General features: G+C 36.9%; 1 protein-coding gene across 1 annotated transcript in view; it reads left to right on the top strand.

Moving 5' to 3' along the window:
• Nucleotides 1–2,135: 2,135 nt before the first annotated feature.
• Nucleotides 2,136–27,565, top strand: part of SH3BGRL (SH3 domain binding glutamate rich protein like) — a 90,667-nt gene continuing 65,237 nt past the window's right edge. Inside the window, exon 1 of the mRNA XM_027096696.1 lies at nt 2,136–2,406. Coding sequence (XP_026952497.1) covers nt 2,362–2,406 — 45 coding nt within the window. The 5' untranslated portion in view covers nt 2,136–2,361. The remainder of the gene's footprint in view (nt 2,407–27,565) is intronic.

Here is a 27,565-nt window from a genome sequence, read left to right on the forward strand (position 1 = left end):
ATTGTCTTCCCATTTCTCAAAGTTCCTGATAAGATCCACTGGACTCATTGCTAATCCTGTTTGCCACTCAGTTTTCTGGAGATGTTAATTTTGTCATATGCGTATGTAGAATACATAGAAGAGTTTTCCTTTCTTTCTCTTTATTTTTTTATCAATTCAAAATAAACTATAGGTCCAAATAGAATATATATTGACCACTGAGAGGTGGTAGGTTAGATTATGTTATTACATGGCAAATTATGCCCATTATGCCAAATCACAACCTGAAGGAAGATTTTCCTGTTCTGTGGTCTAGGAAACACAATAACAGTCACCCTGATGTTGACCATGATGAGGGTGGCTAGGTCACCCTGACTTACTTCAGTCTGATCATTTGTATAAAGATTTTGATTTGCATCTAATAAAGGTAAGAGTTGGACAGATGGAGAAGGCAGAAAAGTATGACGATGTGGGGAAAAGGCAAAGAAAGGAACAGGAAGAGCAAAGGCATGGAAATGGTAATAAGTATGGTTATTGCAGTGGGGAGTCACCAATGATTATTCAAGGAAGTTAGTTTGGGGGAGCAATGGGTAAGACTGTATGGATAGTGTAGGGCCAGATTACGGTGGGAGCACTTTAGAAACATAATCTAGCAATGGAAACCTATCTTTTTTTTTTTTTTTTTTTTTGCTGTGTGCGGGCCTCTCGTTGTGGCCTCTCCCGTTGCGGAGCACAGGCTCCGGATGCGCAGGCTCAGCGGCCATGGCTCACGGGCCCAGCCGCTCCACGGCATGTGGGATCTTCCCAGACCGGGGCACGAACCCGTGTCCCCTGCATCGGCAGGCGGACTCTCAACCACTGCGCCACCAGGGAAGCCCTGGAAACCTATCGTAAGTATTTCAGCTTACATTGTCTTTAGTGACACATGAAACTGATATTTTAGGAAGAAAAATAGCTAACAATTGTTGAGTACTTTCCCTGTTACAGGCAGTGTATTAAAATGATATTTAAGAGGGTGGCCTTTGGAGTTGGTTGGACTTGAAGACCAATCTTAACTCTGGAATTTACTAGCTAAATAACTTTAGGAAAAGTATTTTCCTGGGTTTGTTTCTTCATCTGAAAAATTGATGTGATAATATCCACCTCTTGAGGTTGTTGTATGGATCACAGAGTTTGGAGAAGGGAGAATCTGTGAACAGGGAACAGTTAGGAAGCTGTTACAATTACTGAACCTAGACAAAGATGATAAATCACTAGAATGGAGAGGGAGGACAAACTTCAAAGTAAAGGTAAAGAAGTAGGGCAGGCGACTGACACCCTTTCTCCACTCTCATTCATCTTGCAAGTTCCTTATTTCTGTTCATTTGACATAATTTGGGAAGGTGAAATTACACTTTTGAAGTATATAGTCCCTCTCTGGGCATTACCAATTGTTTGCTCATTTCCCTAGAGCTACAAATAACCATTTGCTCTCTCTGTTCACCATTTCCACATCTCCTGCAACATATGATACAAACTCCCTTTCCCCAGTCAGTTAGAAAGCAAACAAAACGTAACAGAAATCTTTCACGTTCTTACACTGTATTTTCCTTTTTTTTTTTTTTTTTTTTGATTTGCAGTTTCTTCCTCCATTCTTGAGTTTGCCAGTCAATCAGGTTTCCTGCAAATTCTCACGGAAGCAGGATTCCGTAATTTAACAAAAAGCAAAACTCAAAAAGAAAACCAATCCTGCTGTTTCTGGGCTTTGGGAAACTTGACACTTTTCCTAAACCTTCCAAGGCAGCGCTCAGTGCTTCAAAGTCCAATTCCTGCCACCAGCTAACATCAGAACAATCACTACGTAATAGGAGTCTTAAAATGCACAAGGCTTTGAGAACTTGGTCTTTATCACTAGTGTCTGGATTCAACGCAGAACTTCCTCTTTTAAAGAAGACATCTTATTTGCATACACTTCTGAGCAGGAAGTTACACGCAGAACTTTGAGTCTACGTGGGAAAATATCCTTCATTGCAATCTAATTTAATTCAACGCTCTCTCTTTCTTTTTCTTTCTCCTTTCCCTCTTCTCAGAGAAGGAATGGTCAAAAATAAATGTTTCAACAGATCTCGCGGTGCTATTCGAGATTCCCAATTAAAAAAAAAAATTTAGAAATGATGTAAACGAGCCTGTGCCTTCCGGGGTTTGGGGCTGGGACTGCCGCCCTCTGAGCCCAGTGAAAGCAGCCAAGGGAGGAGGCGGGGCTCTGGCGAGTTCCCCTTCTACCTTCCCCCACCCTTCTTTTCCAACCTCTGTAAGGCCCCTAGCTTGATTCCAGCCTTTGCTGCAGCTGCTTTCCAGGCGTTTGCAGGACTCAAACAACTACAGCCGCTGTTCCCAACCAAGATGGTGATCCGTGTGTATATTGCATCTTCCTCTGGCTCCACGGCGGTAAGGAGGGTGGGAAGCCCACCTTTGTTGTTTCTCTACACATCAGTCTCCTGCTGCCCCAGAACCGTTAAATTGCAGAAGTTAGTCTGGCAGTTTCTCCTTCGTTAGACACCCGCATTTCCCACCCCACCCCCTTCTTCCCTTTCTTCTCTTTGTTGCATCGATTTCATTTTTCCATGGAGTTTAGCTTTGTTTGCCTAGTGATGTTAGTCCCACATTTCTTCTCTGAAGAAAAAAGAAAGCTACCGAGTTTTGGTAAATGGGAGATGGTGGTATAGGGTCTTTGGGGTTAGGTGAAGAAGTCAAGAAAGTCTCACACTGGTAAGTTTCAAGAGTGGGACATTTCACATATTTGCTGTAGGTACTGAGGCAGGGGCAGGAGTGCACATCTGTAAAGGATGTAAAACATGCTGTTACTGATGATGACTGAGTGGAGGCCTACTGAGGCACTGTGATTATATTTCACAGAGTGAGACCCTTGTAATCAAATAGTTATATTTTGCCACTGTGTAGGAGGGGGTATTTAACTTCAGCCTAAAGAGTCTGTTAGAACTAGACAGAATGGGAGTAGAAGTTGGGAACAATGATATAAAGTTGTGGGTTTTCCTTTTAAACAATGTAACAAGGGACCTGTTTTTCCCTTCCATATTGTCCCTTATTTTGACCTTTTCTTTTCTTTCAAAAGATGCTACTTCAAACAGTTTCTAACTGCTTCAAATACATTGAGAACTGGAAGGGAACTAACAAGTGCCTTCTTGTGTATTTGCGGATTCCAGTGGTGGCTTCTTCAAATGATAGGGAAACCCTCTCTCATCCCCCGTGCTCTTAATTTAGAATAACAATTTTCACCAGTTGTGGGGAGAAATAGGCTAAGCTGGAGTGAAAGCAGAGTGTATATTCATGGTAAATGAAAGTGTCTCTGTGTTTCACAGCTCAGGAGAAAAGCCAACAGTGGCAAGAGCAGATGTGTGGGATCAGAATGTAGAATGTATGAACCCCCTCCCTCTTCTGAGCTTCAGAGCAGCAGCTATCCCATGTTTTCTGTTGCTGTTGTGTTTTTGTTTTTGTTTTGTTTACCCCCTAAGAGGGTTTGGAATAGAACTGAAAGTTGCGTGAAATCACAAGGAGTTTGAACCTTCAACTTGTCTTCTCTGGCTACCACTTGTGGGTGTGTTTAGACAGTTTTGAAATAGAATACTTAAAGTTACACTTTTGGAGCAAGTTTAGGTTGGAAAAAAGAAAACTTTTTATATTGTCTTTGAACTTCACTTTATGAGCCTCTTGCCTTATTATTTTCCATATATATTATGATATTTAAAATATGTTAAAGCTGCCCAGAGTCTCAATTCCAATAAAATAATTGTAAAATTTAAAACATCAGCTTAATACCTTTAGTTAAATCCCTAATTAGGTTGGGCAGATCAGGAAGCTAGTTTTGGTGATTTCACTTTGGGTGACCTGCAGTTTCAGTACTGCTATTTATTCTTTGCTTTCTTGCTCTTCTACCCCTCCCTGAAAAGCAGATTCAAGAAGAAACTCCTTTCAGAATTTCTATTCAAATAAGAACAACTATACCTCTCTCTTTGTTAAGACTTAAGTTTCTTAGGGCCTTAAAAATGACTACTGTCTCCTACTATGTACATTATTAGATTCCATTGTTGAAGACTATGCAAATAAGAAATATTTATGCTTTTTTTGTTTTGTTTCAATTGTTTTTCTTATGGGTAATTATAAATTTGTTTGTTGTTGCAGTAATTATAGTTCCTATGAACCTGATATCAAAATTCTACTGCATATTGCCAAAATAAATTCTTATTGTATTATAATCTTATAGTACTTTTAAATAATATTAAAACAGGATAAAATGAGTATACTTCAGAAGAGCTCCTTTGTAACATAAATGGGGACTCTTCAGCTTGCAATACTAAGGTTTTTTCCTTTAAGAAAGCTGTCATGTTGTTTTTAACATACGGTTTAGAAATTTTGGGGCAAACATCCTAACACGAATCCAGCAATTGTACAAAGTGAGATGCTTCTATAAGTGACTAAGTGTAGTTTTCTGAAGAGCATTTAAAAGAAAGCTTTTGGTTTTGGATTATGAATCTTTGACTATTTTCTTACTCCTGCTAGTGATTTTCATAAAAATAACCAATACTAGATGTTGTATCAGGCAAGGGAGGATCTATGATGATTGCAACTTAGTGTGACCTTAAGACTCCCTTTCCTTCATAGACCAATTTAAAAAAAAAAAACTTTTCAAACTTGTACTCAACTCTGCCGTAATACAGAGGTATAGCACTTGCTTCTCAAAAGTTTATAAATGAGGGCTTCCCTGGTGGCGCAGTGGTTGAAAGTCCGCCTGCCGATGCAGGGAAGACGGGTTCGTTCCCCTGTCCGGGGAGATCCTACATGCCGCGGAGCGGCTGGGCCCGTGAGCCATGGCCGCTGAGCCTGCGTGTCCGGAGCCTGTGCTCCGCAACGGGAGAGGCCACAGCAGTGAGAGGCCACAGCAGTGAGAGGCCCGCGGACCGCAAAAAAAAAAAAAAAAAGTTTAGAGTTGAAAGAAGGTATATTGGTTTTTTTTGTTTGTTTTTTTTTTTTTTCTGCCTCTCCCGTTGCGGAAGACAGGCTCTGGACGCGCAGGCTCAGTGGCCATGGCTCACGGGCCCAGCCGCTCCGGAGCATGTGGGATCTTCCCAGACTGGGGCACGAACTCGTGTCCCCTGCATCGGCAGGCGGACTCTCAACCACTGCGCCACCAGGGAAGCCCAAGGTACATTAGTTTTTGCAATGGATTTCTTGATAGTAGCCATAATAGTGTTAGTAAGTAGGAACACTTAAGTGTGTCGGGTAGAATCTCATTTTTTCTTGGCAATTTCTAGTCCTATGAGTTAGATACTATGATTATCTCTGTTTTCAAGATAAGGAAATACAGGTTCAGAGAGGTTAAACAACTTTCTCAAGGTCACACAAATAGTAAGCCACAGAGCTTGAATTCAACACAAGCTGTTTGAATCCAAATGACATATGTTTAAAGAAATACATTGTCCCAGTGATGCATGACATCTAGGAGGCGTGCAGAGATAAATGTGAACATGAGATGAGAGGTACAGAAGGGAGTAAGTCCTGTAAGTGGAATTGCTTGGGCATATACATACAGGAGAATAGAAAAATGAGGAGCTAGTATAGAGGAGGGATAGCATGTCTAAAGGTGAATGTCAGTAAGTAGGCTAAATTCACTGAAGGCCAGGAAGATAGAGAAGATGCAGATTTGGAACTGGTCTAGTATAGGTCAAGGTGAAAATTCAGGTCTTAATACTTTTTTTTTTTTATGAAAACCATTTAGCAAGAATGCACCTCCCAAGTTGTTTGTCAGTAGGAAGTGATTTCTGCCTGTTCAAAACTGTTTGTGCATGTTTTGACCTATTGTAACAAAATAATATACGCCATATTTTTCCTCGAAATTGTAATGTCCTGTAAGTTTGCATTTAATGGAAAAAGACTAGTAAGCACAGAACCTAAAATAAACTTAATAAATTTCAATAACTTTTAACAAAAATCAACATTGGCCTTTGATCAGGATTGCTAGAGAGATGATAGCTTGGAGAATTATAACTGGTTTGGAGCTTTCTTCCCATACTTCTTTTCCTCAGATCCATAATAATCTGCATTTCACAGTCTCTATGCATTTTAGGTGTACTTGATGTAGAAATTTTAAGATTGTGGTAGATAGATAGATTGTATATTTCTGAGGGTGTTATTTATGGTCTAACTTTTGTAAAATGATCTCTTTTATGACTGCTAAAACATAAACTAGTTGTAGCTTGGATTGTCCATATAGTAAATGAAATATATGTGATTTTCCTCTGTGGCATTATTCTGTGCACAAGTTATAGAAACAAGCAAATAAAATGAACACTTGCGATTGCCAAATCATTAGTCACTAGGCAGTATTTTCTTCATTGGGATAATATGGATGTAGAACAACAAGCCACAGTTCTTCATCTATATGATTCAAAAGTAATTGCATTTAGGTGAAGAGTATTTTGCTCCTCTGTCTCTTTTTTTTTCATGGGAAGGCATTTTATTTTAAATATGACAGTGTGTGTATGTCAATCCCAAACTCCCAATCTATCCCCCCCACATCCCCCCTGCTAACCATAGTTTATTCTCTAAGTCTGTGAGTCTGTTTCTGTTTTGTAAATAAGCTCATTTGTATCATTTTTTTTGATTCCGCATATAAGCGATATCATATGATATTTGTATTTCTCTGTCTGACTTACTTCACTTAGTATGATAATCTCCAGGTGCATCCATGTTGCTGCAAATGGCATTATTTCATTCTTTTTAATGGCTGGGTATTATTCCATTATATATATATACCACATCTTATTTATCCATTAATCTGTTGATGGACATTTAGGTTGCTTCCCTGTCTTGGCTATTGTAACAGTGCTGCAGTGAACATTGGGGTGCATGTATCCTTTCCAACCATGGTTTTCTCTGGATATATGCCCAGGAGTGTGATTGCTGAATCATATGGTAGCTCTATTTTTAGTTTTTAATGAACCTCCATACTGTTCTCCATGCTCGCTGTACTAATTTACATTCCCACCAACAGTGTAGGAGATTTCCCTTTTCTCCACACCCTCTCCAGCATTTATCGTTTGCAGACTTTTTGATGATGGCCATTCTAACTGGTGTGATGTGATATCTCAATGCAGTTTCGATTTGCATTTCTCTAATAATTAGCAATGTTGAGTGTCTTTACATGTGCCTCTTGGCCATCTGTGTGTCTTCTTTGTAGAAATGTCTCTAGGTCTTCTGCATATTTTTGATTGGGTTATTTGTTTTATTTTTGATATTGAGCTTCATGAGCTGTTTGTAAATTTTGGAGATTAATCCCTTGTCAGTTGCTTTGTTTTCAAATATTTTTCTCCCATTCTGTGGGTTGTCTTTTCATTTTGTTTATGGTTTCCTTTGCTGTGCAAAAGCTTTGGGGTTTATTTAGGTCCCATTTGTTTATTTTTGTTTTCATTTCCATTACTCTGGGAGATAGATCAAAAAAGAACTTGCTGTGATTTATATCAAAGAGTGTACTGCCTACGTTTTCCTCTAAGAGTTTTATAGTGTCTGGTCTTACATTTAGGTCTTTAATCCATTTTGAGGGTTTTTTTGTGTGTCTGGTGTTAAAGAATATTCTAATTTCATTTTTTTATATGTAGCTGTTCAGTTTTCCCAGCACCATTTAGTGAAGAAACTGTCTTTCTTCCATTTTATAGTCTTGTCTCCTTTGTCATAGATTAATTGCCATAGTTGTGTGGGTTTATTTCTGGGTTGTCTATCTTGTTCCATTGAGCTATAATTCTGTTTTTGTGCCAGTACCATACTGCTCTGATGACTGTAGCTTTGTAGTATAGTCTGAAGTCATGGAGCCTGATTCCTCCAGCTCTGTTTTTCTTTCTCAAGATTGCTTTGGGGCTTCCCTGGTGGTGCAGTGGTTGGGAGTCCACCTGCCGATGCAGGGGACACGGGTTCATGCCCTGGTCCAGGAAGATCCCACATGCCGCAGAGCGGCTGGGCCCGTGAGACATGACCACTGAGCCTGCACGTCCGGAGCCTGTGCTCCACAACGGGAGAGGCCACAACAGTGAGAGGCCCACATACTGCAAAAAAAAAAAAAAAAACACAAAAAACAAAAAAGATTGCTTTGGTTGCTTGGGGTCGTTCATGTCTCCATACAAATTTTAAGATTTTTTTGTTCTAGTTCTATGAAGAATGCCATTGGTAATTTGATAGAGATTGCACTGAGTCTGTAGACTGCCTTGTGTAGTATAGTCATTTTGACAATACTGATTCTTACAATCCAAGGACATGGTATATATTTCCATCTGTCTGTGTTGTCTTTGATTTCTTTCATCAGCATCTTATAGTTTTCGGAGTACAGGTCTTTTGTCTCCTTAGGTAGGTATATTCCTAAGTTTGTTATTTTTTTTTGATGTGATGGTAAATGGTATTGTTTCTTTAATTTCTCTCTCTGATCTTTCATTGTTAGTGTATATAAATGCAACAGATGTCTGTATTAATTTTGTATCCTGCAACTTTACTGAATTCATTGATGAGCTCTAGGAATTTTCTGGTAGCATCTTTAGGATTTTCTGTGTACAGTATCATGTTGTCTGCAAACAATGACAGTTTTTCTTCTTTTCCAATTCGAATTCCTTTTATTTCTTTTTCTTCTGTGATTACCATAGCTAGGACTTCCAAAACTATGTTGAAAAAAGTGGCTAGAGTGGACATCCTTGTCTTGTTCCCGATCTTAGAGGAAATGCTTTCAGCTTTTCACCATTAGTATGATGTTAGCTGTAGGTTTGTCATATATGGTAGCTTCTCTGTCTTTGTATTTATAAATTGAACATCAATTTGATGTATGCTATGGTCTTTGTCGTAGCTGCCAAGGTTTGTTTGAATGCTGTGTAAAGTTATTCATAAACTAAGAGAAAACTTAGAAACTCTTCATGAGATGACTGTTTGGATATGCTTTCCGGATGCCCTGAACAATGGAAAATGGCAGCTCTCCCATGGCAAATGCGGGAACTCAAGATCATTGCCTTCAGATTGGTGCCCTATATTTGGTGACTGATTTCCTTAAACACACAGCAACAATGGCAAAGCCTTTGGAATACTTTGGCCCAATTTAAAGAGGCTTGGGAAACACAGTTATCAATGATGGTGATTATATGGTACTTGAAAGTAGAATGGTTATAAGAAAGAATATATTGCAGAAGGGTAGTAAAAGTTTCCTAATCTGGTAGGATAAAGGGATAAAATAGGTTCATTTTTGCTCAAAGACTAGTTACTCTATTGAGGAAAGGGTTTTGATCAATAAACTGTAAGGTCAACCCTCCCCTTAGGTTGAGCTGGAAAAAAAAAATTGAAGCCCCAGACACAATCAGATAGAATGTTCTAATTCTCTGTAGTTAATCTCTAAATTCTTTTCTAAAATATATATTGTGCCATAAAACATATATATTTTACAGGAATATTTTCTGCTTTAATTGAATTTTCAAGGGTGAATGTTGTGTTTCATTTCTTACCGATAAAATTAAACAGGTTGACAATTTGTTGATGACTATCTGACCATCTGTTTGCTTTCAGCTCTAATTTGCAACCCACCAGAAAACCTTTTAAACCCAGTACTTAATTACTTCTTCTGATGCAGACCAAAATTAAACAAACATATGTTTAGAGAGAAGGGGCAGCTCATTTATGATGACTATTTTTATTAATATGAGAGCAAAGCTGACTTTTCACACTTGGCCAATAGAGAAGAATTCTAAGCAAGGGGATTATTTTCTAGCTCAGTCCCTCACGTTCTGGCTTTATTAGTTTGTTTGAACTGTTTTAGATTGCCAGAACATCAGGCAAAAGTTAAATATAAACTATAAAATATCATGACCAATTAAAAAATTATTATATTTAATAGTATTCAGTATTAGTGATGCTAGATTTTTGTTTCATTACTTTTCATTAATGTGACTAATCAAGATTTGACTTTAGTAATAGTAAAGCCTAACATTTATTTATGCATTGTGTATGTCAGGCACTGTACCCAGTGCTTTACATACTTTATTTCAATTAGTTTAATACTTGTGGTAACATTTTGAGGTAAGTACTAGTAATAGATCCATTTCATGTAAGTGGAAGGGATATCTCTAAGACCCAGAAACTAGGTACATTGCTCAAGATCAAACAGTTAAAAATGGCAGAACTGGGATTAGAACCCAGGTTGTTCTGACTCCAGAACTGGCTCCTAAACACTGTGCTATTTACACTCCCTTTTAGAGTAGAGATATTGGACAGAAATTGTGTCAATAATACATTAAAATCTTATCATGTGATTGGGAATCTATAACTGCCATTTAATAACTGGATGATGCCTGAAAAGAAAGAGAAAGGCTGGATGATGCCTAACTAGGCAAATGTGTCTTCATCCATAATCTGCATGTGAGAGTTAGGTGGAAGTGAGGGAGATAGGTTAGTAGCAACAATTTCATATACAATTTAGTTCTTTTTAAAATAAAATTGCCTAACCAAGGGCACATTTTTAAATAGCATTTGTGACACATATTGAACTTTTATGACTTTGGTTCTCTTCCCTGAAAACTATCTTTGTGTGGTTATAGACCAGCATAATTAAAATGTGGCTTTTTATGATTCTATAAATCTGAATTGATCAAGAAAGCAGTACATCTATGGCTTGTAAACTCTGGTTCTGGACTCTAGCCTTTGAGTTCTGTTCTTTTTGCTTAGTCCTTTCTGGAAATAAGACCCTATCATAGAGTTAGAGCAGAGCCAGTTTTGCTGAGGGGATTTCCAGCAGTGAGTCAAGACAAAAAGAACTTCACCTTTTAGACACCGGAGAAAGTTCATCCCAGTTAAGAGTTACAACATGGGAAAATTTTGTCTGTTTGTTTCACCACTACTCAGCCAATTGTTTTACCATTAGTGCAGCATATTTCTCAACACTGAAATTAAAACAGTAAATATATATTTAATAATGGCTGTATTTTATGAGAAACCATTCTATCCAGTGTGATTTGGAAGCAAGATGAGTGTAGACAAGTACTTAATATGTTAAAAATATGATAAAACATTGCACTTTAATTTCTCATGCAAATAATTTGTCAGCTTTAGTTGATAATAATAACAGCTATCATTCTTTGAGCTCTTAAAATGTGCCAGGCATAGTGGTAAGAACTTTAGGTGTGTTATTTAATTCTTGTGACAACCCAATGAAGTCAGTATTCCTATTATGTCCATTATTTTCTTCCTTTTTTTCCTTCTTTTTTATTGTGATATAGTTGGTTTACAATATTATATGTTTTAGGTGTACAACCAGTGATTCACAGTTTTTAAAGGTTGTGCTCCATGTATAGTTAATATAAAATATTGGCTATATGCCGTGTGCTGTACAATATATCCTTGTAGCTTATACATTTTACACATAGTAGTTTGCATCTCTTAATCCCCTGTTATTTTTCCTATTTTTAGGAAGAGGAAACAGGCTCAGAGAGCTAGCAATGTCAGAGAGCTAGCAAAGCACCCCTCGTGTCTGTCTGATTCCAGAGCCCATAATCTTAACCTTTATGCTGTTCTGCCTACTGAGTGTTATTTATTCATAACCCAGTATGAATGTAGCTATGAAACTACTTTAAAAGTCATTGTAAAATTGCTTTTCTTCTGAACTTGGAAAATCATGAAAAGTACTTCTTAATTGGTCTATAGCAGTACCAAGAATAATTCTAGTGGCCTGTTACATCATGTAAAAAACTTTAAATTCTTTAGAGCAGAAAATTAAAGTCATAATAGCTTAGTGTATATGATTAGTTAGATTGCAGACCATGTACTTTTATCCCAATATAAGAAAATTACCTTGTGTAAGACAGTCTAACTAAAAGTAGATAAGACACATTGGTTGGGGAAGGGAATTTAAGTTTTTAACTAGAGCATGTAGATTTAGGGTGAGGTATGCGTTATGTCCTGTTGTCTGTGTGATTTGAGTACATCACTAAACCTTTGTTTCTCATTACCCTAACAAGTGAAATATAAATGACATAAAATTAAGAGTATTATGGAAGAAAACTTCTGCAAGTATCGTCATTGGAAATCTATTACTGAAAATTGTAGAACCTGATCTCATACTTTCAGAAATTTAAACATAATTAATTGGTCTTGCACATCAACTAAATATTTTGAACTCAAAAAACGGAAGTGGTTGGGGTGAAGATTTTTCAATGAGTTTCTACTTAAAAAATTTAGAAATAAATGTCTTAACTTAAATCTTCAGAGCAATATTGAGGGGGTACTCAGGTGTGGTGGTGGTGATATAGAGACTGGGCCAGGCAATAAGGCAAACACCTGGTGAGTTTTTTAACCTCTTAATTGGAGTATAATTGCTTTACAATAGTGTGTTAGATTCCGCTGTATAACAAAGTGAATCAGCTATACATGTACATACAACCCCATATCTCCTCCCTCATGCATCTCCCTCCCACACTCCCTATCCCACGCCTCTAGGTGGACAAAAAGCACCAAGCTGATCTCCCTGTGCTGTGTGGTTGCTTCCCACTAGCTATCTATTTTACATTTGATAGTGTATATATGTCCATGCCACCCTCTCACTTTGTCCCAGCTTACACATCCCCCTCCCCGTGTCCTCAAGTCCATTCTCTATGTCTGCGTATTTATTCCTGTCCTGCCCATAGGCTCTTCAGAACCATTTTTTTTTTAGATTCCATATATATGTGTTAGCATATGGTATTTGTTTTTCTCTTCCGGACTTACTTCACTCTGTATGACAGACTCTAGGTCCATCTACCTCACTACAAATAACTCAATTTTGTTTCTTTTTATGGCTGAGTAATATTCCATTGTATATATGTGCCACATCTTCTTTATCCATTCATCTGTTGTTGGACTCTTAGGTTGCTTCCATGTCCTGGCTATTGTAAATAGAGCTGCAATTAACATTGTGGTACATGACTCTTTTTTTGTTGTTGTTTAATTAATTAATATATTTTTGGCTGTGTTGGGTCTTTGTTTCTGTGTGAGGGCTTTCTCTAGTTGTGACAAGCAGGGGCCACTCTTCATTACATTGTTCAGGCCTCTCATTGTCGCGGCCTCTCTTGTTGTGGAGCACAGGCTCCAGATGTGTAGGCTCAGTAGTTGTGGCTCACGGGCCCAGTTGCTCTGCAGCATGTGGGATCTTTCTGGACCAGGGCTCGAACCTGTGTCCCCTGCATTGGCAGGCAGATTCTCAAGCACTGCGCTACCAGGGAAGCCCTACATGACTCTTTTTGAATTATGGTTTTCTCAGGGTATGTGCCCAGAAGTGGGATTGCTGGGTCGTATGGTAGTTCTATTTTTAGTTTTTTGAGGAACCTCCATACTGTTCTCCATAGTGGCTTTATCAATTTATATTCCCACTAAAAGTGCAAGAGGGTTCCCTTTTCTCCATACACTCTCCAGCATTTATTCTTTGTAGATTTTTTGATGATGCCCATTCTTACTGGTGTGAGGTGATACCACATAGCAGTTTTGATTTGCATTTCTATAATGATTAGTGATGATGGGCATCCTTTCATGGGTTTGTTGGTAATCTGTATATCTTCTTTGGAGAAATGTCTATTTAGGTCCTCTGCCCACTTTTGGATTGGGTTGTTTGTTTTTTTGTTATTGAGCTGCATGAGCTGCTTATAAATTTTGGACATTATTCCTTTGTCAGTTGCTTCATTTGCAAATATTTTCTCCCATTCTGAGGGTTGTCTTTTTGTCTTGTTTATGGTTTCCTTTGCTATGGAAAAACTTTTAAGTTTGATTAGGTCCCATTTGTTTATTTTTGTTTTTATTTCCATTTCTCTCAGAGGTGGGTCAAAAAGGATCTTGCTGTGATATGTCATGGAATGTTCTGCCTATGTTTTCCTCTAAGTGTTTGATAGCGTCTGGCCTTACATTTAGGGCTTTAACCCATTTGAATTTATTTTTGTGTATGGTATTAGGGAGTGTTCTAATATCATTCCTTTACATGTAGCTATCCAGTTTTCCAAGCACCACTTATTGAAGAGGCTGTCTTTTCTCCATTGTATATTCTTGCCTCCTTTATCAAAGATAAGGTGACCATTGGTTCATGGGTTTATCTCTGGGATTTCTATCCTGTTCCATTGATCTATCTTTCTGTTTTATTGCCAGTACCATACTGTCTGGATTACTGTAACTTTGTAGTATATTCTTAAATCGGGAAGCCTGATTCCTCCAATTCCGTTTTTCTTTCTCAAGATTGCTTTGGCTATTCGGGGTCTTTTGTGTTTCCATACACAAATTGTGAAATATTTTGTTCTGGTTCTGTGAAAAATTCCATTGGTGATAGGGATTGCATTGAATGTGTAGATTGCTTTGGGTAGTAGAGTCATTTTCACAATGTTGATTCTTCCAATCCAAGAACATGGTATATCTCCCCATCTGTTTGTATCATCTTTAATTTCTTTCTTTCGTGTCTTATAGTTTTCTGCATACAGGTCATTTGTCTCCTTAGGTAGGTTTATTCCTAGGTATTATATTCTTTTTGTTGCAGTGGTACATGGGAGTGTTTCCTTAATTTCTCTTTCGGATTTTTCATCATTAGTGTATAGGGATGCAAGAGCTTTCTGTGCATTAATTTTGTATAGTGCTACTTTACCCAATTCATTGATTAGCCCTAGTAGTTTTCCAGTAGCATCTTTAGGATTCTCTCTATATAGTATCATGTCATCTGCAAAGAGTGACAGCTTTACTTCTTCTTTTCCAATTTGGATTTCTTTTATTTCATTTTATTCTCTGATTGCTGTGGCTAAAACTTCCAAAACTATGTTGACTAATAGTAGTGAGAGTGGACAACATTTTCTTGCTCCTGATCTTAGAGGAAATGGTTTCAGTTTTTCACCATTGAGGATGATGTTGGCTGCGGGTTTGTCATATTTGCCCTTTATTATGTTGAGGTAAGTTCCCTCTATGCCTACTTTCTGGAGGGTTTTTATCATAAATGGGTGTTGAATTTTGTCAAAAGCTTTTTCTGCACCTATTGAGATGATCATATGGTTTTTCTCCTTCAATTTTTAATATGGCTTATCACATTGATTTATTTGCATATATTGAAGAATCCTTGCGTTCCTGGGGTAAACCCCACTTGATCTTGGTGTATGATCCTTTTAATGTGCTGTTGGTTTCTGTTTGCTGGTATTTAGTGGAGGATTTTTGCATCCATGTTCTTTATTGATATTGGCCTGTAATTTTCTTTTTTTGTGGCATCTTTGTCTGGTTTTGGTGTCAGGGTGATAGTGGCCTCGTAGAATGTGTTTGGGAGTGTTCCTCCCTCTGCTATATTTTGGAAGAGTTTGAGAAGGATAGGGGTTAGTTGTTCTCTAAATGTTGGTAGAATTCACCTGTGAAGCCATCTTGTCCTCGGCTTTTTTTGTTGGAAGATTTTAAATCACTGTTTCAATTTCAGTGCTTGTGATGGTCTGTTTATATTTTCTATTATTTCCTCCTTGTTCAGTCTGAGAAAGTTGTGTTTGTCTAAGATTTTTTCCATTTCTTCCAGGTTGTCCATTTTATTGGCATATAGTTCTTGTAGTAATTTCTCATGATCCTTTGTATTTCTGCAGTGTCAGTTGTTACTTCTCCTTTTCATTTCTAATTCTATTGATTTGAGTCTCCTCCCTGTTTTAATCAATGAGTCTGGCTAATGGTTTATCAATTTTGTTTATCTTCTCAAAGAACCAGCATTTAGTTTTATTGATTTTTGCTATTGTTTCCTTCATTTATTTTTCATTTATTTCTGATCTGATCTTTATGATTTCTTTCCTTCTGCTAACTTTCAGGTTTTTTGTTCTTTTTTCTCTTATTGCTTTACGTGTAAAGTTAGGTGGTTTATTTGAGATGTTTCTTTTTTCTTGAGGTAGGATTGTTCTGCTATAAACATCCCTTTTAGAACTACTTTTGCTGCATCCCTTAAGTTTTGGTTCATAACGTCTTCATTGTCATATGTTTCTTGGAATTTTTTGATTTCCTCTTTGAGTTCTTCAGTGATCTCTTGGTTATTTAGTAGTGTATTGTTTAGCCTCCTTGTGTTTGTATTTTTACACATTTTTTTCCTCTAATTGATACATAGTCTCAGAGCATTGTGGTTGAAAAAGAAACTTGATACAGTTTCAATGTTCTTACATTTACCAAGGGTTGGTTTGTGACCCAAGGTATGATCTGTCCTGGAAAATGTTCCATGAGCACTTGAGAAGAAAGTGTAATCTGCTGTTTCTGGTTGAAATGTCATATAAATCTCAATTAAGTTCATCTTGTTCAATGTATCATTTAAAGCTTGTGTTTCCTTACTTATTTTCATTTTGGATGATCTGTCCATTGGTGAAAATGGGGTGTTAAAAGTCCCCTACTATGATTGTGTTCCTGTTGATTTCCCCTTTTATGGCTGTTAGCATTTGCCTTATATATTGATGTGCTCCTATGTTGGGTGCGTAATATTTAAAATTATTATATCTTCTTCTTGTATTGATCCCTTGACCATTATGTAGTGTCCTATTTTGTCTCTTGTAATAGTCTTTATTTTAAAGTCTATTTTGTCTGATATGTGAACTGCTACGCTATCTTTCTTTTGATTTCCATTTGCATGGAATATCTTTTTTCCATCCCCTCACTTTCAATCTGTATGTGTCCCTAGGTCTGAAGTGTGTTTCTTGTTTTTGTATCCATTCATCCAGTCTATGTCTTTTGTTGGGAGCATGTAATCCACTTACATTTAAGGTTATTATCAATATGTATGTTTCTATTACTATTTTCTTAATTGTTTTGTATTTGTTATTTTAGATATTTTCCTTCTCTTTTGTTTTCTGCCTAGAGAAGTTCCTTTAGCATTTGTTGTAAAGCTTGTTTGGTGGTGCTGAATTCTTTTAGCTTTTGCTTGTCTGTAAAGTTTTTAATTTCTCTGTCAAATCTGAATGAGATCCTTCCAGGGTAGAGTAGTCTTGGTTGTAGATTTTTCCCTTTCATCACTTTAAATATGTCCTGCCACTCCCACTCCCTTCTGGCTGGCAGAGTTTCTGCTGAAGAATCAGCTGTTAACCTTATGGGGATTCCCTTGTATGTTATTTGTTGTTTTTCCCTTGCTGCTTTTAATATTTATTCTTTGTATTTAATTTTTGATACTTTGAATAATATGCGTCTTGGTGTGTTTCTCCTTGGATTTATCCTGTATGGCACTCTCTGTGCTTCCTGGACTTGATTGACTATTTCCTTTCCCATATAGTTTCCTATTTTCAACTATAATCTCTTCAAATATTTTTTCAGTCCTTTTATTTTTCTCTTCTTCTTCTGGAACCCCTATAATTTGCATGTTGGTGTGTTTAATATTGTCCTAGAAGTCTTTGAGATTGTCCTTAATTCTTTTCATTCTTTTTTCTGCTCTGCAGTAGTTATTTCCATTATTTTATCCTTCCGGTCACTTATCCATTCTTCTGTCTCAGTTATTCTATTGATTCCTTCTAGAGAATTTTTAATTTCATTTAGTATGTTGTTCATCATTGTTTGTTTACTCTTTAGTTATTTTAGGTCCTTGTTAAATGTTTCTTGTATTTTCTCCATTCTATTTTGGATCATCTTTACTATCATTACTCTGAATTCCTTTTCAGGTAGACTACCTATTTCTTTTACATTTGGTTGGTCTGGTGAGTTTTTACCTTGCTCCTTCATCTGCTGTGTATTTTTCTGTCTTCTCAGGTTGCTTAAGTTACTGTTCTTGGGTTCTCCGTGTCGCAGGCTGCAGGTTCGTAGTTCCCGTTGTTTTTGGTGTCTGCTCCCAGTGGGTAAGGTTGGTTCCGTGGGTTCCATAGGCTTTCTGGTGGAGGGGACTGGTGCCTGTGTTCTGGTGGATGAGGCTGGATCTTGTCTTTCTGATGGGCAGGACCACGTCCAGTGGTTTGTTTTGGGGTGTCTGTGACCCTTTTATGATTTTAGGCAGCCTCTCTGCTAATGGGTGGGGTTGTGTTCCTGTCTTGTGAGTTTTTTGGCATAGGGTGTCCAGCACTTTAGCTTGCTGGTCATTGAGTGGAACTGGGTCTTAGCGTTGAGGTGGAAATTTCTGGGAAAGCATTTGCCCTTTGATATTACATGAGGCCAGGAGGTCTCTGGTGGACCAATGTCCTGAACTCGGCTCTCCCACCTCAGAGGGTCAGACCTGACACCTGGCCAGAACACCAAGACTGTTTCAGCCACATGGCTCAGAAGTAAAGTGAGAAAAGGAAAGAAGAAATAAAGAAAGAAAAGAAAGAAAGAAAGAAAGAAAGAAAGAAAGAAAGAAAGAAAGAAAGAAAGAAAGAAAGAAAGAAAGAAAGAAAGAAAAGAAAGGAAGGAAGAAAGGAAGAGAAAAGAAGAAAGAAAGAGATAAATTGATAAAATAAAATAATATTATTAAAATAGAAAAAAAATATTTAAAATTAAAAATGAAAAGATCTAATAAAAAAAGAAAGAGAGAAAGAAAAAAGAAAGCAACCAAATCAAAAAACAAATTCACCAGTGATAACAAGTGCTAAAAAACATACTACAAAAAAACAAAATGAACAAAAAAAAGGACAGTCGGAACCCTAGGACAAATGGCAAAAGCAAAGCTATACAGACAAAAATCACACAAAGAAACATACACATACACACTCACAAAAAGAGAAAAAAGGGAAAAATAGATAGATAGATAGATAAAAAAGAAAGAGATCAACCATATCTATAAAGAAATCTACCAATGATAATAAGCTCTATATGCTAAACTAAGATAAACATAAAACCAGAAACAAATTAGATGCAGAATGCAAACCCCAAATCTACAGTTGCTCCCAGAGTCTACCACTTCAACTTTGGGATGATTCGTTGTCTATTCAGGTATTGCACAGATGCAGGATACATCAAGTTAATTGTGGAGATTTAATCTGCTGCTCCTGAGGCTGCTGCGAGAAATTTCCCTTTCTCTTCTTTGTTCTCATAGCTCCTGGGTTTCAGCTTTGGGTTTGGCCCCCCTCTGCATGTAGATCGCCTGAGGGCATCTTTTGGGAAGTTTGAGGTCTTCTGCCAGAATTCAGTTGGTGTTCTGTAGGAATTGTTCCACATGTAGATGTAGTTTTGATGTATTTGTGGGGAGGAAGGTGAGCTCCATCACTTATTCCTCCACTGTCTTGACGGTGCCCCCACACCTGGTGAGTTTTAAAGGGTATAAGTAGGAAGTGTGACAAGATCCAGAATAAGGCCAATTCTATACCAGACTTGGAGTTTATGTGATTTTTTAAAAAAGAAGTTGTTGAAAGGCAAATATAAAAATATTGTAGGATAATGTGACTAAATATTTACTTTGTCCAGTTGCATTAGGACTTATCATTATACTTTGAAGTTCAAATTGAAGAATGATTTTTGTTTAGTATGTATTTGTATCCCTTTTATTGTATGGTTATGATCAGGGTCTGCATGGGGGCTTAAGAGAGGTGTATGCATATATCTGTCTTGGCATTTAGTCTGACTCTACCGAAAAGTTGACCTTGAACTAAAGCTACACATCCCAGTGGATCCTTACACTGCCCAAATGTCAGGGACTGTGTGAGGGAGGTCCCACCAACCACACAGCATGTATATTCTTTCAGAAATTTGGTGACTCTAGATTTCATGAAAAGTGATGTACCATGTGATGTTTTGAAACACAAAGCATCTAACACAATATTATCTGAATAATTCATGTCTGGATACCTAAGTAGATTTACTATAAATCAATATCTAATTACTTTTTGAAAATCATTCATTTACAGAGATGGATTTTAGTTTTTCACTGCATAACGTGGTTGAATAGAGAAGTATTAGAATTGTACCTTCAGGTTAATGTATAAAACTAGGGTCACAGTGCGTAAACGTCTTATTGCTTGGAATATATAGAGAACATCTAAAAAGGGGCTATCATTATAAGAATTAAATACCATATTGTGCAACAGCTTATGTTAAGAGATTCTGTGGGAAGAAAAATTGCATAACCTGAACTTTTGGGTTGTCAAAACATGTATCTGTCCAGTAAGCAATTAAAAGGAAAGGTAGTTAGACAATTTCCTAATGAGTGAGATAATTATGACCTAATTCTATACCCATGTTTGCAAAAGGACCACCATTTGATGTCCTTATAAGGCTTCGTGAAAATATTTGAAGTTGCAATGGTGGACATTAATTTATGTGTCTATTTTGTTTTAATAAAAATGTATAGCAATTTTCATTTCATATGATTAGTTGTGAACCTTTATTATATGTAAAAGAATACGATAAGAAAGACAGATGCATGTTGTTGTATATAATAGCATTAATTTTTTTTCTAAATATTTTCTCAAGCTATAGAGATTGTTTCTACTATAGTAATTGTTTTCAAGTTACATAATGCAGGTTTCTGTACATAAAAGAACAGATATTAAAGCCAAGTCAAAACATTGAACAAACTTAATAGTATATGTATACATACATACCATATAAACACTTGGCAGAGATGCTCAAGTGCAGAGCCTTACATAGGGTAGACAGTTTGAATAAATTATATGGGCAGGTCCTGCTAATGCTGGACCTATAGGCTGTGTTGGGAATTTTCTTCCTTTCACCCCCGAATTTATTAATTCATTGAGAAAATATTTATTGCCATCCACTGGGCTAGACTCTGGACCCAGGTCCTCAAGGGAAAAAAGCCAGGAATAAAGATTCCTCAGCCTCTTCCCTGAGCCAGAGGATGTGAGGTAGTATGGAGATGTCAATTTTAGGGACTATGTTATACAGTCTACAAATAAGGAGTTGTATGTGAGGGGCTCAAAGGCAGAAGTACCTCAGGAACTACTTGCCTGAAATTTGGTATGCTGTCTCACAGGAATCAACATTCTACCTCCCAACGAATGTCTCAAAGTACTTTGTCTACCCCTTCTAGTCACCCTGATGATGATCTCCTCCTTGAATAACTATTCTGAAAACAACAATAGTTTATTAGTTCAATTCAAGCTTTACTTAGTTTTCCTGCCATTTCACTAGAGAAGGGTGTGGGAAGTAGATCCTAGGCACAATTTGCACTTTCTTCTTATATGTGAACATTTTTCACAGGCATGATTATTATACAGTTATGATTAAAGCCAAATGTAGCAGTGATGACAAATTAAAGATTTGTGGTATCATTGCCTAACTATTTCTATCAGTTACCTTGGGATTCTGGAACAAAGCATGCTATGCCCCTTTTTCATTATCTGAAAAATGCCTTTTAGATTTCTCTATAATTCCTTCACTTTGGGACCACCCTGACCTTGAACTTTTGTGTAAACAATTATGCCTTACAAAAATCTGAGGTGTATTCATTAACTCTTTTATTTATAACACCCCAACCATTTTATGTTCATTCTCCCTTCCTGTTTTCCTTGGCTGTTTCTTTTTTTTTCCCAAGGATTATAGGATTAAACCAACAATATGGTTTAATGTTTGGTTCAGGGTTCTACGTATCAATGCCCTTTATTTACTTTGGGTTTAACTCATGCCACTGCTATGCTAAATTTGATAAGGATCATCTCTTGAGCCAGACTTTCCAGTGTGGAAGCTATTCAGTGTTTGCCTTTGGTCAAGCATATAGCAAAGAGGCTAAGTGCTGAAATAATCAATATTTCTCCTTACGTTTCCACCAAATCATTAGATAAATAAAGAAAATTTTAGCTCCTCCTTCCCCCTCCCAACATATTTCTAACTCTCCCCACCACAAGCATTTGAACCTGATCAAAAATGGTTCCATCCATTACCAAGATTAATAGCATCGAAATCCAGTTGGGCCTTATTGTTCTTGTGGATAAATTTTCTCCTAGTACCAGACTGTTCTTAAAATAGCATTATGGGGAATTCCCTGGCGGTCCTGTGGTTAGGACTCCACACTTTCACTGCAGGGGACACGGATTCTGTCCCTCGTTAGAAAACTAGTATCCCGCAGGCTGCGTGTGGTGGCCAAAAAAAAAAATAGCATTATGGCTTTCAAATGTTTATAACAGTGCTTTAGTGGGCTAAAGCAACTATATCTAGATAGAAAGGGCATGGTAAAAATTAATCTATTTTTTGATTAATGTCACTTGTTATTAAGAAACCTAGAGTATAACACTGGAAGTCCCTTCTTCATTGTGAAAACAAAAATGGCTTTCACTCTTTTCCATTTTTCTCAGCATCAAACATGCTAAAAATAAAATATTAAAAGCATCTGGGTAGAAGGAATCATAGGAGGTCATCCAGTCTATACACATAATGACTGCCTGTGAACTGTCCCAGAAAGATCGTAATCAATTTTCTCTTAGAAAACTCTCCAAAGAAGGAAATATACAACCTCCCTTGATAATATGCTACAGTACTACTTTCTATTCCTTGTTGTTCTAGACTCTGGGACTAAGATTGTGGAAATCTGGGTGACCAGTGAAGGTTATTTTTTACCTCTTTTTGTATAGTGAAGAGAAAGATTAGATTCTTGAAGCCGTGGAAGCAAAGGAAGTAAAGCACTGTACAGTACATAGAGATCCACCAGTAATCAATTCAACACATATTTCCTGAATACCTGCTGATAAAAATATTCAGCTCTGTGGGGGACAAGGTATTCATCCTGAAAGAGTTTACAACCTACCTTGTTTTAGAAAGCTTAAAATAGGTCTGATTTTTTTTTCCTCTTCTCTTCTGCCCCTCTCTTTTTTAGGAAGCATTCTGGGCCTTGTTCATGCCTGTAGATTAGTATACTCTAAGATCATGCCATAAGAGAATATTCCCATATATTGGTTATTTTGTGAGATGTGATTTATTGAATTTATACTAATCTCAAAATCAGCATCAGAGTAAAAAAAAATCATGAAAAAACATTTTAAAATCAATAATCCCCTAAGTCCAAGTATTGGGCATTGTTCATTCATAATAGTTGAATGTGTTATTAATGAAAAAAATCATATGGCATGGCTAACGTAAGACCTAATGTGATGCCTTTAAAAGGTTCAATTTTGAGAAAAATATTTTGTTATAAAATTATGGATTATACTACTTACTGTTGTAGAGAAAACACAGCTGTTTTAGAACTCTGAACTGAAGGCTGTGATTTTTTAATGTTGTTTAATAGTAATTTGTTTGGAATCCTTCCGATCATTAGTGTACTAATCAACAAGGGAGCCTTGGATCAGGGAGTAAAGGCGTTAGGATAATGATTAATCTCTATGCTTTTTTTCCCCATGTAAAATAGAAGAAATGACCTTATCTCCACTTCCCATGAATGTTAGATTTTTTAAAATGTGATGAATAGCAAGTACTTTGAGTTTCTTTGAAAGGAAAGGATTTTTCTTTAGCAGCCTGAAAGATTTTGGCAAAACTCTTAAGGCAGAATGGTCTTTTCTATTTTTCTTTTATAAGTTGGCATTTTGCATTTTGTTTTTAGTAGTCCAAGATTAGGCTTCAAGAGAACCTCAACTCCTTGTTTTCTTTTGAAATCCTAATATTGCACATGAGAGAGTTTTACCTATCATTCTTTTCCATTGAAAATTAACTAACCTGTCTCTCGCTTTGTCACAAGCGAGAGAGAGGCATGGACATATATACACTACCAAACATCAGATAGGTAGCTAGTGGGAAGCAGCCGCATAGCACAGGGAGATCAGCTCGGTGCTTTGTGACCGCCTGGAGGGGTGGGATAGGGAGGGTGGGAGGGAGGGAGACGCAAGAGGGAAGAGATATGGGAACATATGTATATATATAACTGATTCATTTTGTTGTAAAGCAGAAACTAACACACCATTGTAAAGCAATTATACTCCAATAAAGATGTTAAAAAAAAAAGAAAATTAACTAAACTGTTAAGGAGAAATACTATAGACTTTTATGTTGTCTCTCTCCTCTCCTCTCTCTCTCTCTTTTCTTTCCTCCACTTCCTCCCTTCCTCTCTCCCTCTCTCTCTGATTCTTTTCTATGCCCTTGTAAGAATGCACAGTGATATGCAGTTAGTTGAATGTGACGTTTAATAACAAAGTTGAGACCTGAAGAAGTTACATTTTAAGCTAGGAAAAGGGTACTAAGAAAAGATTATACAGGACCTTCAACTCAACTCTAGAAAATAGGCTAATAATGCTGTTTGTGACATTCACATTTCCGAATTGGAGTTGACACATATAAAAACTTATAAATGTATATTATTGTGTTCTAGAAAGAGAATTTTATGCTATTGAAAATGATCACATTCTTTTCATTGATAATCACTCTTTTTGGATGATTTCCTCCTTATCCTTCATTTCTTCTGAATCTATGTCAGTAGCTCTTATGCTTATTTGTAAAATATTAAAAATCTACTCTCTTTGGGTATTTTTCAGCTATTTCAGGCAAATTTACAATAGGTTCCGGTCTCAAGACCTTCCTAAAATTTAAACAAATTTTGTGAAACCGTATTATATATACACCAAATATGGCTTCTTTAAAGTAAAATTTATGAACCAGGAAGACAAGCTGAGGCACAGGTTATGTGCTTAACCCCAAACTACATAGTTCGAAGCAAAACTGTGAGTGAATCAAGAATAGACACTAAAAGGCCTTTTTTGGGGGTCACAATCTGTGAGATTAAGATGGTTTGTATATACTAACTTAATTTTATACAAAAGCTTATTTTGAGTCTCCTTTATGATTCCACTGCATTTGTCTTAAACTCCATTTTTTGACATAGTATAATAAAAGGACCACTAATCATCCTTTGTTCAGCCTTTTTTTTTTTTTTGTCAACAGTCTTTTTCCCCAACTCTGGGACTGGGACCACAGTTTTGTTTTGCTTTTTGTGTTTCTTGAAAATTTTTTTGGCTGTACCTCATGGCATGTGGGATCTTAGTTTCCTGACCAGGGATCGAACCTTTACCCCCTGCATTGGAAGCACGGATTCTTAACCACTGGACTGCCAGGGAAGTCCCCAGTTTTGTTTTTTTTTTAAACAAAGTCATTACAGAAACCATGAGGGGGTGGTGGTGTTAGTTTCTTCTTGGAGATTGCTGCTTAAAGCTGACTCAATTTCTGTCTTTTCTAAAGAAGATAATAGATCAGATAATGACCTGATGAGTGAAATGTAGAGCTAAGTAAACCTGGCATCCTCCTAAAGGCCCTGCACAAATGGAGACTATATTTCACTCAACACCCATGCCTTTCTTCAAGGCTTTCAAGCCTGAAGAAAGTTCTGCCACCCCCAATACCAGTTCTATTAATTTTATATAATTAAGAGTAAGGAAACATAATGATCCTAGTTGGACTGTTAATCAAAATTTGGGCCACTACCAATTATATTGTAAATAAAGTCAAGGCCTCAGAAAGACGATTGCTGTACCTTAACCTAAGTATGGGTAGTAATTTAATTTTTCTTTGGAAAAAAATGAAGTTTCTTTTTAAAATTAGGCCTTTGTCACATTTTTAGGCATCTGCATTCAGCCCAATGTTCTTCTGAATATTCTTTGGTGAAACCGATGTATTTATAAATATTAGCTGACCTTTTGCTCCTATAAAGTTTTTTTCCCCATAATGAGTGAGGTTATGTTGATAATATTAATCTTGAGAAATAGGAGGACATGAATTAGGAATCTTAGCATCCATTTGATAATATATATATTTCTGAGAACTACAGGGTAAAATGCCAGCTGACTTAAATTGATACTTTATCTTTTATTGGGAGAAAAATCGTTCTCTCAATTGTCTCTCCCTCTGCAATCCATTCCACACAGGATCCTCATATTAACCTTCCTAAATATACTTTAATCTTTTCCAGAAGACACCCTCAACTTAGGTTATGTGTCTTTTTATAATCTAGTAGCACCTTGTGCATATTTTTATATCATAGCATATTGGATTGGCCAAAAAGTTCGTTCGGGTTTTCATATGAAAATCCGAACGAACTTTTCAGCCAACCCAGTATTATAATTTTCTGTTTATATCTGTCTTTCCCACTAGACTGTGAACTCCTTGGGCTCAGGGTCTTTGTTTTGTGCACCTCTGTTGTATTCTCAGTCTGTAGCACAGTGCCCAGTCCCCAGAACTATGTAATGAATACATGCTTATGGACTTAGTGGATGTATAAATGAATGCATGTGTGAATAAAGCACTTGATTTATCCCAAACAATGATTTCAGTAAAATCATGGATTTAATGTGCTAATTACCTATTTTTTCTATTACACATTAGCATAAACACATACAATTAAAGAAACATCTTTAATCAGGTACTAAAAATCACCTTGTGTGCCATCAATGGAAAGCGCTGCACTAGAGGCACTGTTTGGTCCAGACATCTGAGTTTACTACTTCCTGCATGTGTCAGGTATATCATCACCTCTGTGCCTTTGCTTCCAGTGTTTCCTCCACCTGAGTTATCATTCTTTTCCCATTCCACAGGCCTTGGTCTTACCCATCTTTACCCCTCCTCCCTAATGAAGTCTTTTCTGGCTACTTAAAGTAAGGCAGTTCTCTCTACCTCTAAACTCCTTTAGCATTCATTTTCTATGTTTCATAAGGGGTACTCATCATACTGTTAGCTATGTTCTGATTACTCCATTAAAGTCTCTGAGGATGGAGACTATATCATATATGTCTTCAGTCCCTAGCCCAGAGAGACGTTCAGTAAATGCTTGTTGCTCAATTACTTTTCTCAGTGATGTTATTGCCTTAATAAAATAAGCAACATTAGTGTAAGATTTTATGTGAAAGGAATTGTATCTATCAGTGAAGTCTAATTCAAGACCCATATAATTTTTTAGGTGAACTGGACCTATAGCCCAATCTGTCTAACATTTTACCCAATGCAAACATGTTTTTTTAACAGCCTTTTAAATATTGACCTTCTCCATGGATACTTCTAGTAATTCTTCAAATAGATTGCTCCATTGTCAGAAAACTCTGGTTAATGTATACTAATAACTACTACTATTAACTCCTAAGTTAGTAAATAGAACTTCTAGAAGATATCCAAGTCCTAATTTCTGGAACCTGTGAAGATTACCTTAAAAAGGGTAAACTTCACAGGTTCCAGAAAAAGGGACTTTGCTGCTATGATTCAGTTAAGGATCTTGAGATAGGGAGATTATTCTGGATTATCTAGGTGGGCACTAAATGTAATTATAAGGGTCCTTATAAGAGGGTAGCAGAGGAAGATTTGATGACAGAAGGGAAAATAGGAGATATGATGATGGAAATAGGTTGAGAGTGATGCAAGGAAGGGGTCATAAGCCAAGAAATGCAGGTGGCCTCTAGAAACTAAAAGAGGCAAGGAAAACAGAATCCCTCCTAGAGCCCTCAGAAGGAAACAGTGCTGCCACCATCTTGATTTTAGTTCCACGAAACTAATTTCAAACTCTGACCTCTAGAACTGTAAGTGAATAAATCTGCATTGTTTTAACCTACTAAACTGGTGGTAATTTCTTTTTGTGACCATAAGGAACTAATAGAACTCCCAGCTCTGCCATTGATAAGTCATATATTCTTGGCCAAGTCACTTAACTCTGTCAATGTTTTTGTTTCTCTTAGGTAAAGAGAATGGATTTAACATTGCC

Source organism: Aethalodelphis obliquidens, unplaced genomic scaffold (genome assembly GCF_003676395.1).
Source record: "Aethalodelphis obliquidens isolate GAN/ISIS:26980383/991018 unplaced genomic scaffold, ASM367639v1 scaffold106, whole genome shotgun sequence".
Taxonomy (NCBI): domain Eukaryota; kingdom Metazoa; phylum Chordata; class Mammalia; order Artiodactyla; family Delphinidae; genus Aethalodelphis; species Aethalodelphis obliquidens.